Below are 21,425 nucleotides of genomic sequence, written 5' to 3'. Positions count from 1 at the left end.
CGTAGCATATGGAATTTGAGTTAATTGTGACCAAACACTGATTGTACGGCAATTTGAAGAGATAACTTCCTGATGTCTTTGGAGAAGTTGTTAAGCAGATAGTTGATCACCTTTTGGGAATAGTCAGTTCCCGGTAAGTCACAAGACTGGTCCTGTGGAAGATCCGGAACATCTGTGTTGGGTCCTGGTCGCCGGACTCATGACCGTGATATCTTTTACTAATCACGACACGTCACGTTTGAAGGTTGAAATGGAATTAATTTATTCTGATTCCTATTTTTCATATAGAGTCTAAGTTGGAGACACTTGATGCACCGAGTATATAATGCTATATCATACGACACCTTTATTTGTCGTCATAAATGCTGAGTAGGTTTGAACAAGCATTGAACTGAAGGTTCAATGCTGCTGGGTGTGATTTAGCTACGCAGCATATTCCCACAAGTGTGGTCTGCTAAAAGTGCATGATAGAAAAATAGCAATGACATGTGGTACGCACATGTCACACCAATTCCCCTACGGGCCAAAAGGAGAAATGTAACTGATTCGGTTTTGCTTCAAATGCCTCTCACAGTTTAATTATTATACATGTATCTATATTTTGTGGTTTTTTTTGTTTTTATAAAGCACCCCTTCTTTTTTTTTTTCCTTTGGTTTTTTTTTCCGTCGATCTTATTTTCCGTGCTGAGCACCAATGCTACCGACGTTGCCAGGAAGGCAGCTCCCACACCTGGACCCTACCTACCGACCCATCAACTCATGAACCGGGGACCAACGGCTTTACTTCCCATCCGAAGGAAGGCGTGATCAGAGATGTTATGCCTCAGAACATCCCGGCGGCGCCAACTGGGATTGAACCCAGGCCTGCTGGGGTGAGAGGTAATCACGCTTACCACTACATCACCGGCGCCGTTGAAAAAGCACCCCTTCCTCCTTTTAAGAAAGAATGGTGTTTTCTGTAATTGAATATGGTTTATATAAATTCATCCTATTTTTAACAAGAATTAAATTTTGTAAGTCGAGTTTTGTGAACCTGAAGTTGTTGCTGGTTATTGTTATTTGATATTATTGCATTGCTTTTTGTTAATCCTGTAATCGTATGTGGTCCTGAATATACCGGGTCTAATTTTTGAGTGTACCCCATTAGGCATAAATATGTACGTTAGGCATACGGACGTTAGGCATACGGACGTTAGGCATACGGACGTTAGGCATAATGGACGTTAGGCATAAAGTCATTAGGCATAATGGACGTTAGGCATAATATACGTTAGGCATAATGGACGTTAGGCATAAAATACCTTGCTGCTGTGCAACTCTAGAAACCTGCTTAACCTGTAAACCTGTAAACAATGCTTAAATTAGGCTTAACGTTGAATAAAAAATTATACAAGTTAAACAAACATAGTTTATTTAATAAGCACAGTTTGGAATCCATTATTTATCATATCATAAGTGACATATCTACATATTTACTTAGATCCATGATTAGTAGCGATAGTGGTTAAGTAATCTTACAATGAAAACTCAGCTTAGTTTTGAACTATATCTTGAAATCAATCGCATCTAGAAATAAAAAAAATCACACATTTGTTGTAATATATTCTTACACACATATTGCAAAAGTCAAAGAAGAAAAAGTTTTCCTCAAAGAACAGCTCATGAAATAAAGAATGGTGAATTCTGTGATTTTTCATTCAATAACAAAAAAAACAGCCAAGGTTGAATAAAATATGATGCCAAAGAACAGCTCATGAAATCAAGAATGGTTAATTCTGTGGTTTTTCATTCAATAACAAAAAAACATACCTGCTGCTTCCAGGATTTCCTGCCATACTTTTCGATACAACGGTCCAACAGTGTCAATAGATAATATGTCGAATGCTTTTGTTGGTGTAGTTGTCTGAACAAATTCTGTTTTTACTTTGGGATAGTGCTTATTTATTTTGCATGAAATACATCCTTTTACGTAGTCGGTTATACGTTTTTTTCATATTATGCCACGAATACAGAGTTTTAAGTTTTCTATACAACCGGTTGGTACCTAAATGTCCTCCGGTAGGATTTTCATGATAAAGTTTCAGAATTCCTAATATGTCATCTTCACTTGTCACTATTTTTGGCCTTTCATAAATCATTACGGTAGCATCCCTAAGGATCGCGTTACCAATATCTTTGAACATATTCATGTCAATATATTGAAAAATTAAATCATTGTTTGCAATTGCTATCATTTTATTATTATTTTCATTTTGATTTTCATTTTTCTTGTGGAATCGCCGTTATTAAGTGCTTCAAATACATTAAGTTGATCAAGCTTTTGTACTCGAGGATCATTAATTGGCGGATTTGCTGTATTTTTTGACATTGATCTTGTAATGGCGTACATTTGTTTTAATTCATTCATGTCTAGCTGAATGCGAGAAAACGCATCAGCAACGACGTTTGATTTTCCATTGATATATTCGATTGAAAAATCGTATTCTTCTAGATCCCATCTCATTCGTGTGAGCTTTGAAGTGGGATTCTTCATTGAAAAGAGGTAAATTAATGGACGATGGTCCGTTTTTATCAAAAATTTACGTCCATACAAATACGGACGGAAATGTAACACTGCCCAATGAATTGCTGTTAATTCCTGTTCAATTGTTGATTTATGAGATTCACCTTTGGTAAATGCCTTACTGGCAAACGCAATTGGCTTTTCTACTCCATCGTGCAATTGAGCAAGTACAGCACCACAAGCCAACTTTGAGGCATCGAGTTTTAAATCAATTGCTTTGCCAATTACATTTTTCATTAAATTAAAATCTAAATTTGTTCGAAAAAGAAATATGGCTAGTCAACTTGAATTAGCTAAAATCATTTCATCGTTAGTACCTCAGTACGACGGTGAAAGTGAAAAATTGCTCAGTGTAGTAGATGCGCTACGCGCAGTCAACACTTTCATTAATGATGCAAACAAGCAAATGGGTATACAAGTAATATTATCAAGGCTTTTCAGGTAAAGCCAGAACAGCAATTGGCCAAAACCCGCAAAATGTTCAAGAGATAATCAATGCTCTTGAACAGAGATGCAAAGCAACCGATACACCGGAAGTGTTAATGGCTAAGCTGAACTCCATAAAACAAAATGGAGAATTGTCCAAATTTACTGAGTCAATAGATAAGTTAACGATGCAGTTGGAAAATGCGTATATCAGCGAGAACATCCCAGCTGTAACAGCTTCAAAAATGGCTGTCTCTGCTGGAGTAAAGGCTTTAACTAATTGTATAAAGCATCAAGAGTCAAAGTTATTATTAAAAGCTGGACAATTTTCAACAATGTCCTCAGCTATTCAAAAAGTGCTAGAAAACGAACCAAGTACCAGCCAAACAGCACAAATATTTGTCACAAAACCAGCCAAATACAATGGTAGAAATTACAATCAGTCAAACAACAGAGGAAGAAACCGTGGCAGAGGCCGTTTTTTCTCCAATAACCAATATCGAAACAATAATCGATGGCAAGGACAAGCAAACTCATATCATCCCACGAACAACTATAATCAAAGAGGACGTGGAGGAAACCGTGGTAGAAATGGTCACATATACTACCAACAGCAAATGGTCCCAGAAGGGTTACATCCAAACTTACCTACAGCCCCAGTGCCACCGGTACAAAATCAAACAAATATCCACCCTTTAGGCCAACAGACAAATGTCCACCCTTTAGGCCACCCATTCAGGCAGCATACGCCATAAACGTATCTGCCTCTAATTTCGTGTGCGTGTTAATTGAGGCGTCGGGCACACATTGCTCCTTGATGGTAGACTGTGGATCCGACATATCAATCATCAAAGCACATAGAATAAAGCAATCTCAAATTTACTTTCCGAACAATAAATGCAACGTTACTGGTATTGGAAGTGGAACAATATCCACTTTAGGCGATACTTATACAAATATTCAGATTGAAGATTCAACTCTCCCTCAAAATTTTCATATAGTGGAAGATAGTTTTCCTATTCCCACGGATGGAATTTTGGGAAGAGACTTTTTGTGTAAATACAGATGTACAATTGACTATGATTCATTTTTATTATCAATAAAATTAGATAATAATTCAATTGCAATACCAATTACAAACCAGCTGGGAGGAAATTATATAATTCCACCCAGATGTGAAATTATAAGGCGAATTAATATAGTACATAAAATAGAAGAGAGTGTTACCATTGCAGAAGAAATACAACCCGGGGTATTTTGTGCAAATGGTGTAGTAGACACTCAAAACAAATATATGAAAATAATAAATACTACTGACGAGATGAAAAGTATATCATTTAAATTTATACCTAAGTTGATACCATTAAAAGACTACGTAATATATACTGCAGCTAAGGCAATGCACAAAGATGATAAAAGAAATGAAACACTATTAAATGAATTAAACTTGGATCAATCAATTGATTCAAATATAAACCCAAAACTTAAAAGTTTATGTAAAGAATTTAATGATATTTTTGCTCTTAAAAATGATGTTTTAACAGCAAACCATTTTTACAAACAAAAAATTTCCCTTCATGATTCCCATCCGGTATATATAAAAAATCATCGGACGCCGGAATCTCAGAAAGATGAAATAGACAGGCCAATTAAAAAGATGTTGGATGATAAAGTAATTCAACATTCCACATCACCCTACAATAACCCAATACTTTTGGTCCCGAAAAAATCAGATGCAAATAAAAAATGGCGGCTGGTTATAGACTTTCGCCAGCTAAATAAAAAAATATCCCCTGACAAATTTCCTTTACCAAGAATTGATGAAATTCTTGATCATTTGGGTCGAGCAAAGTACTTTTCAACGCTCGACCTCATGTCAGGATTTCATCAGATTCCTTTAACAAACGAAAGCAAGAAATATACTGCTTTCTCTTCAATCAACGGACATTATGAGTTTAACAGATTGCCATTTGGGTTGAACGTCAGCCCAAATAGCTTTCAGAGGATGTTGTCGATCGCTTTATGCGGACTTCCTCCTCAATGTGCATTTTTATACATCGATGACGTCATAGTCATCGGTTGTTCAATAAATCATCATCTTGCAAATCTTCGTGAAGTTTTCAATTGCTTAAGAAAGTATAATCTTAAGCTTAACCCTACAAAATGTAATTTCTTTAAAAGTGATGTGACCTATTTAGGGCATCACATATCAAATATTGGGATTCAACCAGATAAAACTAAGTATTCAATTATCGAAAAATACCCCGTCCCAAATAACCCTGATGAGATACGTCGATTCGTTGCTTTTTGCAACTATTATCGACGATTTATACCAAATTTTGCAAATATTTGTAATCCATTAAATAAGCTTCTTAGAAAGAATGAGAAATTTGTATGGAATGTTGAATGTCAAAACGCTTTCGATACACTGAAGAAATGCCTAATATCACCAAACGTTCTTCAGTTTCCCGATTTTCACAAACCATTCATTCTAACCACAGATGCCTCAAAGTTGGCTTGAGGTGCTGTACTTGCTCAATTGCACGTCCTGTCACGGTCGCCATGTTGGGTCCTGGTCCCCGGACTCATGACCGTGATATCTTTTACTAACCACGACACGTCACGTTTGAAGGTTGAAATGGAATTAATTTATTCTGATTCCTATTTTTCATATAGAGTCTAAGTTGGAGACACTTGATGCACCGAGTATATAATGCACCTTTATTTGTCGTCATAAATGCTGAGTAGGTTTGAACAAGCATTGAAATGAAGGTTCAATGCTGGGTGTGATTTAGCTACGCAGCATATTCCCACAAGTGTGGTCTGCTAAAAGTGCATGATAGAAAAATAGCAATGACATGTGGTACGCACATGTCACATCTGTGAAAGTGGTCATTTTATGAAACTGATTCTAGAGCTCCGGGTTTTTTTTTTCGAAAACACTCATAGACGTCTTATCACAATGAAATCAGAGTTGTGACCAGAAAATGGATCCTGGGGGCTATGCAATGGTCCTTCGGAATATCCGGAACATCCGTAAAACTGGTCAATAATTGAAACTGGTCCTAGAGCACTGCGGTTTTTTTTTTCGAAACCACTCATAGACGTCTTATCACATTTAATTCAGAGTTTTGGCCAGAAAATGGACGCTGGGGACTACGGGATGGTTCACTTAAAGATCCGGAACATCCTTAAAAGTGGTCAATTCATGAAACTGATCCTAGGAGCTCCACAGTTTTTTCGATACCACTTATGGACGTCTTATCAATATGAATTCGGAGTTGTGACCAGATAATGGATGGAAGCAAAGGGTTATGTTTAATCTCTTTATATATGCAAAGATGATGATTTTCCATAGTGACACATATCACCTTCTTAATGCTTCAGTATGCCTCAAACGATTAATTCTTGGTTGTTAATAGAACTTCCTTGATGAAATCGGCTGCTTCATGCAGACTGAGCAATTCTGATTATAGTATCAGATTTGTTCTGTATACAGAGGAACTGGGAGGGCTTATTAGAAACTTCTCACCAATAAAGTAATGATTTTTTATTTTATTTCAGCATATTGTTTTTGTTACAGTCAATTGGCATTAGCATACGATACAAGTGATTTAATATTATTTGCTCGTTTTGGCGTAAAATAATCAATATTTATTACCTTTGAAAGTTTTTTTCAAGTTTTTTTTTGTGATCTGAAAATTTTCCCAGTTTGGTTAGAAGTTTCGAAGCTAACGCATGTCCACAGGCCCAATTACATGACATGTTAAAAAGGTGTATCATGAAGAAAGGTTGCGTGCAGGGTTGCTTCCACTCACTTGCTATAGAGGAGTGATTTTCGAGGTTTTGGATTCGTTCGATGTTGCAGTGGAGATTTGTACTTGTTGGATACGGCAGGAAATTAGGTGGCGGGTGTTTGACGCATAGAACCTGTTAATTTCGCTTTCGGAGTGTCGCAGTCAGCGATTTTATGATTCGTGAGCGTTCAATCAGAGTTACCGCTCGTGATTCTTAGAATCGATGATTGTGACTATCTGCAGGTAGATTTGACGGGTTTTGCGTGTCAGACGCTTGCCTTTCGGCCTCTCTTTGTGTCTAACATGTGCAAGGTGGCGAGTGAGTGGTAGCAGGCCTGGTTGCGGAACTACATTTGTGAGAATATCTTTTTGAGATTTTAGTAGATTTTAGTAGTGTTTGTCGTTTATATTTTATTTCTTTCATGTAATTATCGTAAATAATAGTTATTCTATAATAGATACTTCATCCATAATATATTCAATAATAAATTTACGGATGACTATAATTTGGATACCTAACAATTGGACAGAATCAGTAGCAAGAATAGGTTGCGGAGTGTTTGCCTTCGAAAATTTCGATACGTGTTTCAGCGGTGTAGTTTTGGTTTTCATCAGTGATCCGGCTCTGGTTGTGAACGATTTAGGTAGAATTTGTAGGTAATTATTTAGCTTTTAGTCCAACTTTGCTTCTACGAATCCACAAAAGACATTGAATTGGAGGTGGACTCTGGTACGGAATTACAGGCTGGTATTTTGAGCAACTTATCGTCATAAAATTAAAAATTACACACTCAAAGCACTTCCGTTAAGAGGTTCCACAAATCTAAAGATTAAAAATTACATTTAGGTATTAGTCGACAAAAGAAGATAGTAAGTTAGGCATGTTATAGTATGAACTTTTGCTACATTTTGCTTTTTTTAGTTAATTATTCTTGTACGCAGTTACAACTAGGAGATGAGGAAGAAATATAATCATTTGGTGAAAACACACATAAACACACACAGTGAAAAATACTTCCACGGATACTTTCAATACTCTCATTGACAAGAACATATACGTTGAGACAACACCTATAATAACAATGGCAACTGACAAACGTAAAGACATCGACAAAGACAATGGCATTGACTGACACTGATTCTCAAACATTCAAAAAAGATCATGATTAAGAAGGTATTGCAAAACATGGTCCTCTGTACGTTTACTTTCCAACTTTTACTACAACTATTACTACTGTTACTCCGACTATCCCCTACTTGAAACACTAATCTTCCCTATCCGGCATCTTAAGCAGGATTCACTTGATCCCTGTGATTATTATTCTGTGGTGCCAAATCTTTACCTCTACCCTTGTGCTGTATGGACAGTGATTTTTCACTGGAGATCTGGCCATTGACCCCCTTCTGTGCTTGAAAATGAAAATGAAACTACTCATAGATGTCTTTTCAGATGAATTCAGAGTTTTGAATGGAATATGGACGCTAGGGACTATGAGATGGTCCTCCGTGAGATTCGGAACATCCGTAAAGGTGGTCAATTCATGAAACAGATTCTAGAGCTCCGCGGTTTTTTGAAACCACTCATAGACGTCTTATCACAATGAAATCAGAGTGGTGACCACAAAATGGACGCTGGGAACTATGCGATGGTCCTTCGGAAGATAAAGAACATCCGAAAAGTGGTCAATTCACGAAACAGATTCTAGAGCTCCGCGGTTTTTTCAAAACCACTCATAGACGTCTTATCACAATGAATTAAGATTTTTGACTAAAAAATGGACGCTAGGGACTACGGGATGGTTCACTTAAAGATCCGGAACATCCGTAAAACTGGTCAATAATTAAAACTGATCCTAGATTTCTGCGTTTTTTTTTTCGAAACCACTCATAAACGTCTTATCACATTTAATTCAGAGTTTTGGCCAAAAAATGGACGCTGGGGACTACGGGATGGTTCACAAAAAGATCCGGAACGTCCGTAAAAGTGGTCGGTGGACGCTCATAGGCGTCTTATCAGAATGAATTGAGAGTTTTGAACGGAATATGGACTCTGGGGACTATGCGATGGTTCTCCGGAAAATCCGGAACATCCGTAAAAGCGGTCAGTTCATAAAACAGATTCCAGAGCTCCGTGGTTTTTTCGAAACCACTCATTAATTAATATATTGAATTAATATTTTTGTATGTATGTAAGTAGCCACCATCCTAGCTTGAGTCTTGCCCTGCATGCGGCTCCACTCAACAGCAAGATCAAATTCCGTCATCATTCTGAATTCAACATACTGCTGTATGAAGGGCTAAAAAGGGTTGGACGGGCCCGTAAGCAGAGGCACTTACGCGGAACCCGCGGGAATAAGAGAATCTCCTTCCAACAATAAGATCCAACAAAACAAATAACGAAATTCGCAATACATGTTAAGCTTTCCACAGGATGGTTTGTTTTTAAGAAGAGCGTGTCAAATTCATTGTAACTGTTGGAGTGAAATGTAACTATCTAAAATGACAGTACACATTCGCTCCTAGACTCTGGTTGGCACTCCACTCCATTGTCCATTTACAACTTCAATGATGCCCTGATGCTCCCTCCCGTCCCAGTATTGATTGTAGTTTACAATAAGCTCTGCGTTTTTTTCGAAACCACTCAGACGTCTTATCACAATGAATTCAGAATTGTGACCAGAAAATGGACGTTGGGGAATATGAGATGGTCCACTAAAAGATGCGGAACATCCAGTTTTACGGTGTCCATGTTTTTGGGCAATACACGCAAAAACCAAGATTCCCAAAAACTCTGCTTGTTCTATGGGAAAGAACCCATCTCCCCAAAAAGTGCACATAAATATAATGGAAGTTGTAAATAGGTTATTTTCGATGCATGCTTTGACTAAAATTACCTCATGTTAAGCGTGTACACGCAAAAACTGAGGCGACACAAAATCTGCTTTTTGTATGAGGTTCACCCCATTCCTCCAAAAATTGCACATACTCAATGGATTGGTAACAATTATTAACGCACAAATAAGCAACTGTTGCCCACATACACAAAGACATACGAGAAACTTAAAAATACGTTTCACGAGGAACACTGATGAATGTGGGTAACAGGTATTCATTTTTGCCATACATTGAGTATGTGTACTTTATAGTACTTTATAGTATGGTACCCATCAAAAATCAGATTTGGGTGTGCACGCTAAACGAGATACTCAATGTTTGAACTCATTTTTCTAACTTTGTACACGCTAAAAACTATGTACCCAATTTTGAATTTTGTATGAAGACGTACCCACACACTTAGAAGTTACTATTTTACACGTGAGTAATTCATCTTTGACGTAAAGCATGGAACGTAAACAAACATGTCATTAAATGTTCCCAAACAGAAACAAAAACAAAAAAAAACGGGCTCCGTTTCATGAATTGAACACTTTTACGGAAGTTCCGGATCTTCCTGGTGGACCATCTCGTCGAACCAAGGGTACATTTTTCACTCACACCTCCCATTTTGACATCTATGAGGGGTTTCGAAAAATAAAAAAAAACTCTAGGATCAGTTTCATGAATGTACCACTTTTACGAATGATCTGGATGCTTTGGAAGGCCATTCCGTGGTCCCTAGGGTAAACTTTCCGAACACAGCTCCGAATTTATAATGATAAGACGTCAATATGCTGTTTTGAAAGAACAATTAGATCAGTTTCATGCATTGCACACTTTTACGGATGTTCCGGATCTTTTGGTAAACCAATCCATGGTTCCCACGATTGATATTCCAGTCACAACTCAGAATTCATTCTGAATAATCGACTATGAGTGGATTTTTTTTTGTTTATTAATTTATTTGATAAGGCTCAACCGAATTAACTTTACAGAGCCGAGGATTCTTGGTACAATACATCTTAAAACTATAGTCAAAAAGTACAACACAATAAACACTTTATCTTCCGCTATCCAAAAAGCCTCCTCCATCAGAACTGGAGCCGCTTCTAGTAGTTTCATTGTATGGCAAATTGTTGTACGCCAACGAGGGTCAGAGCGCGTCCATTGCAGCAATGGACGCAAAACGTGGTCAGCACTCACACACTCATCACGAAACGGTTGATTTCCAAAGTCGACGACGCATCGACCGAAAGAACTGATGATGAAGAACAATGAGGAGGACCACACAATGGTTGCTGCCGAGAAAACAGACGATCGCGTAGCACACATCGAGAGTGGCCTGCTTTTGTCGACAGCCGAGTGAACACTGACTATGAGTGGATATCTAGGATCAGTTTTATTAATTGGCTACTTTTACGAATTCTGATCACAACTCCGCATTCATACTGATAAGTCGTCTATGAGTGGTTCCGAAAAATCCACGGATCGGCAGGATCAGTTTCATAAATTTACCATTTTTAAGGATGTTTCGGAACTTTCGGTGGCTCATCCAGTAGTCTTCAGGGTCCATATTCCGATCACAAATGTGAATTCATTCTGTTAAGACGTTTATGAGTGATTTTAAAATGCCACAGAGCTCTAAGATGAGTTTCATTAATTGGCCACTTTTACGAATGTTCCAGATCTTCTAATTGACCATCCGTCACGAAAATTCTTATATTGTCGCATGGAAATGCCACGCTGGAACAGGGATTTTTCGTAAATAAGGAGTGCTTGGTGATCAACCAGACAGAAGAAAGTCTTGTGGCTCAGCACATTGTTCATAATGCAATATTGAATGCTGAAGGCGTGACGAAAGTCGGAATCATGAACTTGTGCAATATGCCAAAAACCTCTACGATCGTTACAAGGAAGATATCAACAGGAATAAACAGGATACTATCGATAGGGAGAGCACCTGAAAGAAAACGAAAAGTTGCTCAAAATGTTAAAAGCAAAAATACTTGCAACTGCTCAAAAAGAAGCATCATTACTCGACGAGCAGATGAAACATCTTAACCCTTAAATGCGCAATATTATTTTAAAACAGCATTTCCAAACTTGTTGAAACTTTTTTAATAGCTAGATCGTTTATTTGGAAAATTCAATTGAATTTGCTTTACGGAGCCAATGTTCATTTTTTGTAACATTTGAAAATGATCGAGTGTAAAATTCATCCATTCAAACATTGCAAGTTTTCCGTTACACATTCTACCGAAGGCCTCGTGTTCGGAGTGTTAATTTTTATACGATAGATAGTGCCGTAAGTGCCAGGGATGGGGTCACGGAACTAAAAATTGCTACATGCCAGCTAAATGCATGAATTGTGGTGATTCCTCTCACGCAAAGGAAGACTGTCCTGTGAAGGAAGATCCTAAGAAATTTAAATGTTCAAATTGTGGTGAAAACCACAAATCCAATTTTTGGGAATGTAAGACTCGCAAAGTGATGCTACATTTTCGTTCTAACCGACAGGTAGGAAACGCTCCACGTTTCCGACCAGGTACAAGTTTCTCTGCTGTTAACAACGGTCAGCGAGGAACAAATTCTACATTCGTACCCGTAGGTACAAATATCACCCCTGCTTCATCTATACCTACTCCCCTCGCTGCTAACAATGTTCAGCGAGTTAATGGAGCTACCTATGCTGCTATTGCAGCGGGTAGAAATCAAAATACTAACCAACGTAATTCTAATGGAAATTTTGACAATTTTGGCTTAGGAAACATTACGCCCCTAAAAGGGAATTTTAACAGAAATCATTAATTGACATGATTTCTGATATGCTTAAATCTAACTCCATTTTTAATGTCATGACTTTAAAATTCAGTACTGGATTTTAAAGCATTAAATATTTTAAATTGGAATGCTCGATCTCTTAAACATAATGAAGACGATCTATTTGACTTTTTGAGAGTTCATAACGTGCATATTGCCGTTATAACTGAAACGTTCCTTAAACCTGACCATAAGGTTAAGAAGGACACAAATTATTGCATTTATAGAAATGATCGTCTCGATGGACCCTGTGGTGGCGTTGCCATCATTGTTCATAGATGAATCAAACATAATTTTATTTGAAACCAAAGTTTTTGAAACTTTATGAGTTTCTGTTGAAACAAAATTTGGATAACTTACGTTTATAGCTGCCTATTTGCCATTCCAATGCGTAGGCCAGCAAAAGAATTTTCTCAAGGGTGACCTTCAGAAACTTACCCGTCATAGGTCTAAATTTTTCATTATTGGTGATTTTAATGCAAAACACCGCTCATGGAATAATGCTCAAAGCAATTCCAATGGTAATATTCTGTTTGATGATTGTTCTGCAGGTTATTACACTATTCAATATCCAAAAAGCCCAACATGCTTTCTTCTGCAAGAAATCCCTCAACTATTTATTTGGTCTTAACTGATTCATGTCGACTTTGTAGCCAATTGGTTACTCATGCTGACTTCGGTTCTGATCACCTTCCAGTAACTTTTGAAATATCCCAAGAAATAATTTGTAATTCCAACAGCTCTACTTTCAATTACCATAGAGCTGATTTGGAGCAATATCGAACATTTATGGAATATAACTTCGATCCAAACATTATGCTTGAATCTCTGACTACTTCTATAGTTGAAGCAAGAGCTGCCTCAGTACCAAAATGCGAGGTTAAATTCGATTCAAATATAGTAGACGACGATCTTCAGCTCTTGATCCGTCTTAAAAATGTCCGTAGGAGACAATATCAAATAACACGCGATCATGCCATAAAAGTTATCTGGCGGGATTTGCAAAAACAAATTAAAAAGCGATTCTCTGCCCTGAGGAACAAAACTTTTGAAAATAATGTTTCTAAATTAGACCCGAGTTTTAAACCCTTTTGGAAACTCACAAAAATTTTGAAAAAACATCAAAAGCCTATTCCAGCGCTTAAAGAAGGTGGTAAAATTTTGATCACAAATTTGGAAAAAGCTCAGGAACTTGCTAAGCAATTCGAGAGTTCCCATAATTTCAGTTTGGGTCTTACTAGTCCGATTGATAATCAGGTTGCTCGGGATTATCTGAATATTTTCTCTCGGGAAAATATTTTTGATGATTCCGGGGGGACTGATTTGGACGAAGTAAGATCTATAACTAAAAAGTTTCATAATATGAAAGCTCCAGGTGATGATGGAATTTTCTATATCCTCATCAAAAAACTCCCGGAGGGTACCTTGTCTTTCTTGGTAAAATTATTTAACAGATGTTTCCATTTGGCATACTTTCCTGATAAATGGAAAAATGCACAAGTTATTCCAATTTTGAAGCCGGATAAAAATCCAGCTGAAGCTTCTAGCTACCGTCCAATAAGTTTGCTTTCTTCAATAAGTAAACTTTTTGAAAAGATAATTTTAAATAGAATGATGCTTCACATCAATACGACCTCAATTTTTGCAGATGAGCATTTTGGATTTCGCCATGGGCATTCAACTACTCATCAACTCTTAAGAGCTACCAATTTAATTCGTTCAAACAAATCTGAAAGCCACTCAACTGGAGTTGCTCTTCTAGACATAGAAAAAGCATTCGACAGTGTTTGGCATGAAGGTTTGATTGCTAAATTGAAAAAAAGTTTAATTTTTCACTTTATATTATGAAATTAGTTCAAAATTATTTAACTGACAGAACTCTGCAGGTAAATTATCAAAAATCCAAATCTAATCGACTACCTGTTAGAGCAGGAGTTCCTCAGGGTAGCATTTTTGGGCCTATATTGTATAACATTTTCACTTCGGACGAACGACTCAGCGACTGAATTTAATTGACACAGAGCATTTTCTTTCCATACGAAATTTACTAATCTTTCGGAAAACCTGCAGTTACTCATTAGCTTTGAGTTCCTGCTGGTGCTAGTGCTTCCATTCAAAAACTCTCAAAGCGAATTGAAGCTAAAAAATACGTTTTGTGTTAACTTCTTTACTATCGAGATTGAGATTTATTTAATTATTTGCACATTTTTTTCCTTGATTTGTTTTCCGTCGATCTTGTTTTCCGTGCTGAGCACCAATGCTACCGACGCCAGGGAGGCAGCTCCCACACCTGGACCCTACACATCGACCCATCAACTCATGAACCGGGGACTAACGGCCTTACTTCCCTTCTGAAGGAAGGCGTGATCAGAGATGTTATGCCTCAGAACATCCCGGAGGCGCCGACTGGGATTGAACCCAGGCCTGCTGGGGTGAGAGGGAATCACGCTTACCACTACACTACCGGCGCCGCTTCACAATTTCTTGATGAGGGTGATTTCTTTAAGAAAGCTCCATTCACCAGTCCAGCCAAGGGTATTTTTCGGTTTGACAATTTTCATGATTTTAATGAGCATAAGGTATCATTGTGCTTGCCATACAATATATAAATTCGTTCATTGGTACTCCAACAAACAACCCTTATTAAATATGTATTGTTATTTTGCTTAACGACGTGTTCAGGGTATCATCCAAACAATTGGTGGAATAGTTCTATCATTTGGGCTAGCGTTCGTTTATTGTATTTTTTATTGGGGAATTTCAGCAGTAGACCAGCTTATGCAGGCAAAAATTAGCTGCATACATTACTAAAATTTGGTTTATAAGGATTTTTTTTGTTCTAAATCATTTCCAAATGACTGTGATTATATTTGTTTCTGTTATGGGCTTGATATAGATGGACTATGAAATGAAAATAAAATCACCGAGAAAAGTCGAAACCCTTGACCGAAACGCTGCTCAGATACCATTAAAGCCGTTTGAATATAAGTTAGTACTGAAAAATAAGGTACATCGCAAGTTTCCTTGAAAATAATATATAGCCTAAATAACAATCTGTTCACTGCTCATGTCTACTTTTCAACGAGATAAAAGCAAAATGCAAAGAAACTCACGATGAAAATATAAACGATTTATTCAATACTGATATCAATCGAGCACCACGTCCTTCTAGAAATTATACGTGATTTTTGTTAGCCGTTGTTTCACAGGACTTTTTCCCATTCTTTATTGTTTAATACACACAGGAGCACATTCTTACAATGAGCAATATTAAAAAAAAAACACACATTTAAGGCCAGTCCATCCGATGAACAGCAACCGGGAACATCGAATTAAGATTCCAAAAACCCAACAGAGGACGATTTGGAAGCTTTACTCGCGGAAAAGTGCCAGCAAGCATCTAATTACAGGTTGTGCCCTTCTTAAGTGGATCTGAGGCTTTTGGATTAGACAAACACAAAAAGTCGGCTTCCGGTCAACATTTCTCCGTTGATTGCTATTTCTTTTTTTTGTGTAAGTGTGTGTGTGTGTGTGTGTGTGTGTGGGTGTTTTTTTTTAAAGGAGGAAACCTTCAAAAAGGCCATCGTGCCACCGCTTGACGACTGGGCGCACAGTCACGGTGACACGGTGTGTGGGATTCTTACCGCACTAAAACCTCTTTGGACGCCTTGCCCTTTTCGCCCGGAACCACTTGTCGTATTAATTCGGAGGGGGCCGTGCATTACGCACCTCTCTTTACCTCAGCTAATTGGCGCTTCCAATTCGCTGATCGTCTCTCCAATTTGTGAGCCATTTAGCTCCCAGTGTCACGTTCTACTCGGTTATCCCCTGTGGTTGATTCAGCCTACTCTAAGGGAGAGTTCTCCCGGCTTCGGCTTTCAGTTCGCACTTGTGTGAGCACATTACTACTTTCTAGTTGGCCTTCTCGCCATTTTCGCTGCAGCACTAACATGATCTGCGTTACTGCTCTGCTGACGGCGTTAAAGGTGCCCTCCTTTCGACACATTTCTTCGACGACATACTCCTTGCTAAGGGCGAGCATATCCTCTCGCACAGCATCAAATCTAGGAAATTCGAAGACCACATGCTCCGGCGTTTCATCGACGTTGCCACACTCCGGACAGAGGGGTGACGCTGCGTGTCCGAACGGATGCAGGTATTTCCTGAAGCAGTCGTGGCCAGACAGGAACTGCGTTAGGTGGAAATTGACTTCTCCGTGTTTTCTGTTCACCCAGGTCGAAAGAATCGGTATTAGTCTATGTGTCCATCTACCGTTCTCCGTCGTGTTCCACTCCTGTTGCCACTTAGCCAATGACTCCACTCTCACAACTTTCCGTACTCTTCCGGCTTCTCTCCGCCTGTAGCACTCGCTGTCCAGGGTGATGCCGATTGGGATCATACCGGCGATAACGCATGCTGCTTCCGACGAGATGGTTCTGTACGCACTCACGACTCGCATGGCCATGAGCCGGAACGTACTGCTCAGTTTCCTTTGGTTCTGCTTCGTTTCCAGCGCTGGAACCTAGGCTGGACCTCCATATCTCAGTATCGATGATGACACGCTGGCCAGAAGACGCCTCTTGCTACTGCTGGGACCAGCGTTGTTCGGCATGATTCTAGCTATCGCATTGATGGCCTTCGAAGCCTTCTCACAGGTATATTCGACGTGGCTGTTGAAGTTTAGCCGGTCATCGATCATCACTCCCAGGTATTTTAACACACGCTTCGAGGCTATGGTGTGCTCCCCGACGGTGATTTCTGCCCGCTGTACAGATTTACAGTTACTGACCAATAACACTTCCGTTTTATGGTGGGCTATTTGCAGCTTCGCTCCTTTCATCCAGTTACCAATCATGTCGATTGCCTCGGTTGACAACACTTCCACCTCTTCCAGCGTCTCGCCTGTTACCGTCAAGACGACGTCGTCCGCAAAGCCAACGATCTCAACTCCTTTGGGAAGTTTCAGCGTTAGCACGCCGTTGTACATCCCGTTCCAGAGCGTTGGACCAAGGATGGAGCCTTGTGGAACTCCCGCTGTAATCCTAATCGATCTCTGTCCCATGTCTGTCTCGTAGACCAGAACCCGGTTCTGGAAATAACTCCTCAGGATCCTGCACAGGTAGTCAGGGAGCCTCATTCTATGCAGTGCTTCGGCGATGGACTCCCAGCTGGCGCTGTTGAACGCATTCTTGACGTCGATCGTTATCACGGCGCAATATCGATCTCCTCTCCGCTTCTGTTTGGACGCCTTTTCAGCTCTCTCGACCACTGTCCGAATTGCATCCACCGTCGATCTCCCTTTCCGGAATCCGAACTGCCTCTCCGACAATCCGTGCTCACTCTCCGTGTATTTCGTCAGCCTGTTTAGGATGATCCTCTCCAAGAGTTTTCCAAGTGTATCCAGCAGGCATATAGGCCTGTATGATGCTGGTTCCCCCGGCGGTTTTCCTGGTTTCGGCAGCAACACTAGCTTCTGTATCTTCCACCTGTCAGGGAAGTGACCCTCGTTCAGGCATTTCTGCAGCACCATCCTGAACATGTCCGGGGATGACTGGATCGCCGCTTTCAACGCTACGTTGGGGATTCCATCCGGACCGGGAGCTTTTTTCACCTTCAATCCTTTCGCCACTGCTACGAGCTCTTCGTTGGTGACTTCGACGTTATCTCCCTCTTCTTCTCCGTACGGTGTAGGTGGCCAGGTTGTTGGGTCGTGCTTCGGGAAAAGTCCTTCCACGATGACTTTCAGCTTCTCTGGGCACATTTCAGCGGGCTTCGTTGGACCTCTGATCTTCGCCATCACGACTCGGTATGCGTCGCCCCAGGGGTTGGCATCAGCGTCTCGACACAGCTCCTTAAAACAGTTCGACTTGCTCTGCTTTATCACTCGTTTAAAAGCGGCCCTGGCCGCTCGAAACACTTCTCTTCGTTCCTCTCTGTCTGCTTCCGTTCTTGCTCTCTGAACACGTCTTCTGGCTCTGAGACAACTAGCGCGGAGAGTGTCAAGTGCCTCGTTCCACCAGTAGACTGGACGCCGCCTGTTATTTGGCTCCAGTTTCCTCGGCATGGTCGTGTCACATGCTCTCACTAACGTTTCTGTCAGCTCGTCCGCATTTAGATCTACGGGACTCCCGTCCACACGAAGTGCCTCAACGAACAAATCCTTGTCGAAAGCTTTCGTCTTCCACTTTCGGTCACAAGTTCTCGTCCTCCGTACTGCCACAGTATTCCGTTGGCCGATGCCATATCGTATCGCCTGATGGTCGCTATGGGTATATCCTTCGCACACTCTCCAATCCATGTTTGCCATCAGCGACGGACTGCAGAAAGTAACGTCGATAATGGATTCTCGGCCATCTCTGCGAAAAGTGCTGCTGGTGCCTTTATTGGCCAGCATAACTTCCAGTTTTGCCAGAGCTTCCATCAGACTGTGCCCTCTTGCATTGGAACATCTGCTTCCCCACTCCACTGCCCAAGCATTGAAGTCTCCTCCGATGACTACCGGTCGTCGTCCGATCAGCTCTTCGGTAAGTCCATCCAGCATCCCATGGAACTTCTCAATCGTCCATCTGGGGGGTGCGTAACAACTACACATGAAGATTCCAGCTCTATCCGCCACCCAGTTACCGTTATCGGGAGGGACTCGATACGGTTCCGCAATGATTGCAACGTCGCACTTTGTTTCTGTTGTCGACTGCCACAACAGTTGCTGAGCAATGTCGCAATGATAGAGGTTTATTTGGGTTACCTCCATTACTGTTGGCCTGCCATCGCCTTTTTGTATGCTAGGCATTTGAAGCCTCCCGTCGTATGGTCGTTACCGTCCTCTTTTTTTGCAGAGCATACACCTCGGTTGCTTCGTGCAGCCTCTTGCATTATGGCCTTTCTCTCCGCATTTCCTGCACAGATCTGATCTGTCAGAGCCATTGCAGTTCCTCGCCTGGTGACCGAATCCCATGCACTTGAAGCATCGCTCCAGTTGCTTGGTAACCCGAGGAGTGGCTTTCAGCGAGCACAATTGTGTGTGTGTGTGTGTGTGTGTGTGTGTGTGTGTGTGTGTGTGTGTGTGTGTGTGTGTGTGAGTGTCTCTGTGTGTGTGTGTGTGCGTGTGTGTGCGTGTGTGTGTGTGTGTGTGTGTGTGTGTGTGTGTGTGTGTGTGTGTGTGTGTGTGTGTGTGTGTGTGTGTGTGTGCGTGTGTGTGACTGTGACGAGCTATACAAAAAAATTAAGGGTCCATACAAACAATGTGACAAAAGAGGAAGGGGGTTGAAAATGAGCCAAATTTGCGTGACATAATCAATGGACCTTCCTTATGACTTCTGGGTTAATAAGTACCGACTCACAACTTGCCGAACGTGAATGCAAAAAAAAAACTTAAAATAGCAACGCAATTATGTTGTCTTTGTCTTTGCAGCCACAGGTTGCTTCAAAACCTTCCTGCAGTACGATGCGGATTGTTTTATAAAAACTACATATTTTGGTTTGTGCATCATCATTTTAGCCAAATCACAATTTAAGAGGTATATGTAGTATTTACCGCGTGAAACAACCTTTAACCCAATCATTTTTATATAAAGTATATTTTGTAATATTTGTTTTTTTGTGTATCTATCATTTTAGGATTCCAAAACCGTTTTTCTCCAGAACAGCTAGGGATTCAGGCGTCTAGTGCGCTTGCTTATAGCATTTTCGAGCTAGTTGTCTATTCACTTGCGCTGTACATTGCAAATATTCCTACAACTTTGAAAACTTTGGATTTACTAGCTCTCACTGGCTACAAATACGCTTCAATTGTATTAATTCTACTGAGCAGCATTTTCCTTCGAAAATCAGGATATTACATTTCCTGGTTATACGCTAGTGCTTCACTGGCGTTCTTTTTGGTATGTAATTAAATTTTGTTTAACTCATATATACTTGCCGTAATCGCATACTTGTTCCTTCTGAATAGAAAATTATGCAAAATTGGGACAAATGCGATTATGGACAGTATATTCACTGTAAAACCAGACCGGAATAAGGGTGTAGATGTTTTGATTTATAAAAATCGACACTGTTTATTCCGCTGGGCAATTTATGGTATTTTCAATCATATATATTTTACAGTTACGCACGTTGAAGGCCAAAGTTCTTTCGGAACCAGTTCAGGCCCAGGACCCACCCACATATGATCCCTATCGGCAGCAACAGCAACAGTTTGAACATACTGTCGGTCGTAAACGGAAACTGTATTTTCTATTTTTAGTTACTGGGCTTCAACCGGTTATGGCATTCTGGTTTTCGATGCACTTGATTCCAAATGACTCGGTGCTAATTACTTCATCAGCATTGTAGAATAAAAGTACTCAGCAATATGAAGTAACTATATGGTAAGTGTGTTTAATGAATGTTGTGTATACGTAACTCAAGTCCTTATTTCACGCACTGATATATGTATATTCAATGGATAAATAAAAGCAAAGACAGCATGCTGTGTTTTGTTGTAGGTTAATATCAAGGATGCAATTCCAAAAATACGTATGTGTCTGCTTTTCTAAACAAAGATTCAAACACCAATTTGTCGAAATTCTGAGCTCGCCTACGCAAACTAAATCCATAATCATGAAGGTGGGAGACCTAGGGTAAATCAGGGTAAGACGGACATTTTAAGATTGTTTTGTCGTCGCATTTTGCTAATAATATTAGTATTTTTTTAACTGAGTTAAACTTGTGCTAAAGAAAACTCAAATTTTATTTTAATCTTAACAATGAACACTTACTTCTTTCATCAATTAGATTAGATATTCCAGGCACAGTGAATTTGGCGTCTCTTTCGTTCCCCAGCTGTTTAAATGGTTGAAGGAGTGTGACGTCAAACTCTGTCATCCATTTAAACTGCCAGAGAACGAAAGAGACGACAAATTAACTGGCCGTCACCTGTTTACACTCATTGATTGTTTTCAATC

At 39.8% G+C, this 21,425-nt stretch overlaps 1 protein-coding gene across 1 annotated transcript in view; it reads left to right on the top strand.

The window, feature by feature from the left end:
- Yif1 (Yip1d-interacting factor 1) overlaps window positions 1-20,842 on the top strand; it is a 48,989-nt gene extending 28,147 nt beyond the window's left edge. The window contains exons 4-5 of the mRNA XM_065233845.1: window positions 20,101-20,363; window positions 20,587-20,842. Coding sequence (XP_065089917.1) covers window positions 20,101-20,363; window positions 20,587-20,814 — 491 coding nt within the window. The 3' untranslated portion in view covers window positions 20,815-20,842. The remainder of the gene's footprint in view (window positions 1-20,100; window positions 20,364-20,586) is intronic.
- The last annotated feature ends 583 nt before the right edge of the window (window positions 20,843-21,425 follow it).

Source organism: Ochlerotatus camptorhynchus, unplaced genomic scaffold, assembly GCF_037179485.1.
Source record: "Ochlerotatus camptorhynchus isolate MF236.1 unplaced genomic scaffold, CSIRO-AGI_Acam_v1.1 ptg000422l, whole genome shotgun sequence".
NCBI classification, from domain to species: domain Eukaryota; kingdom Metazoa; phylum Arthropoda; class Insecta; order Diptera; family Culicidae; genus Ochlerotatus; species Ochlerotatus camptorhynchus.
This window is presented reverse-complemented; position numbering and strand designations above follow the sequence as displayed.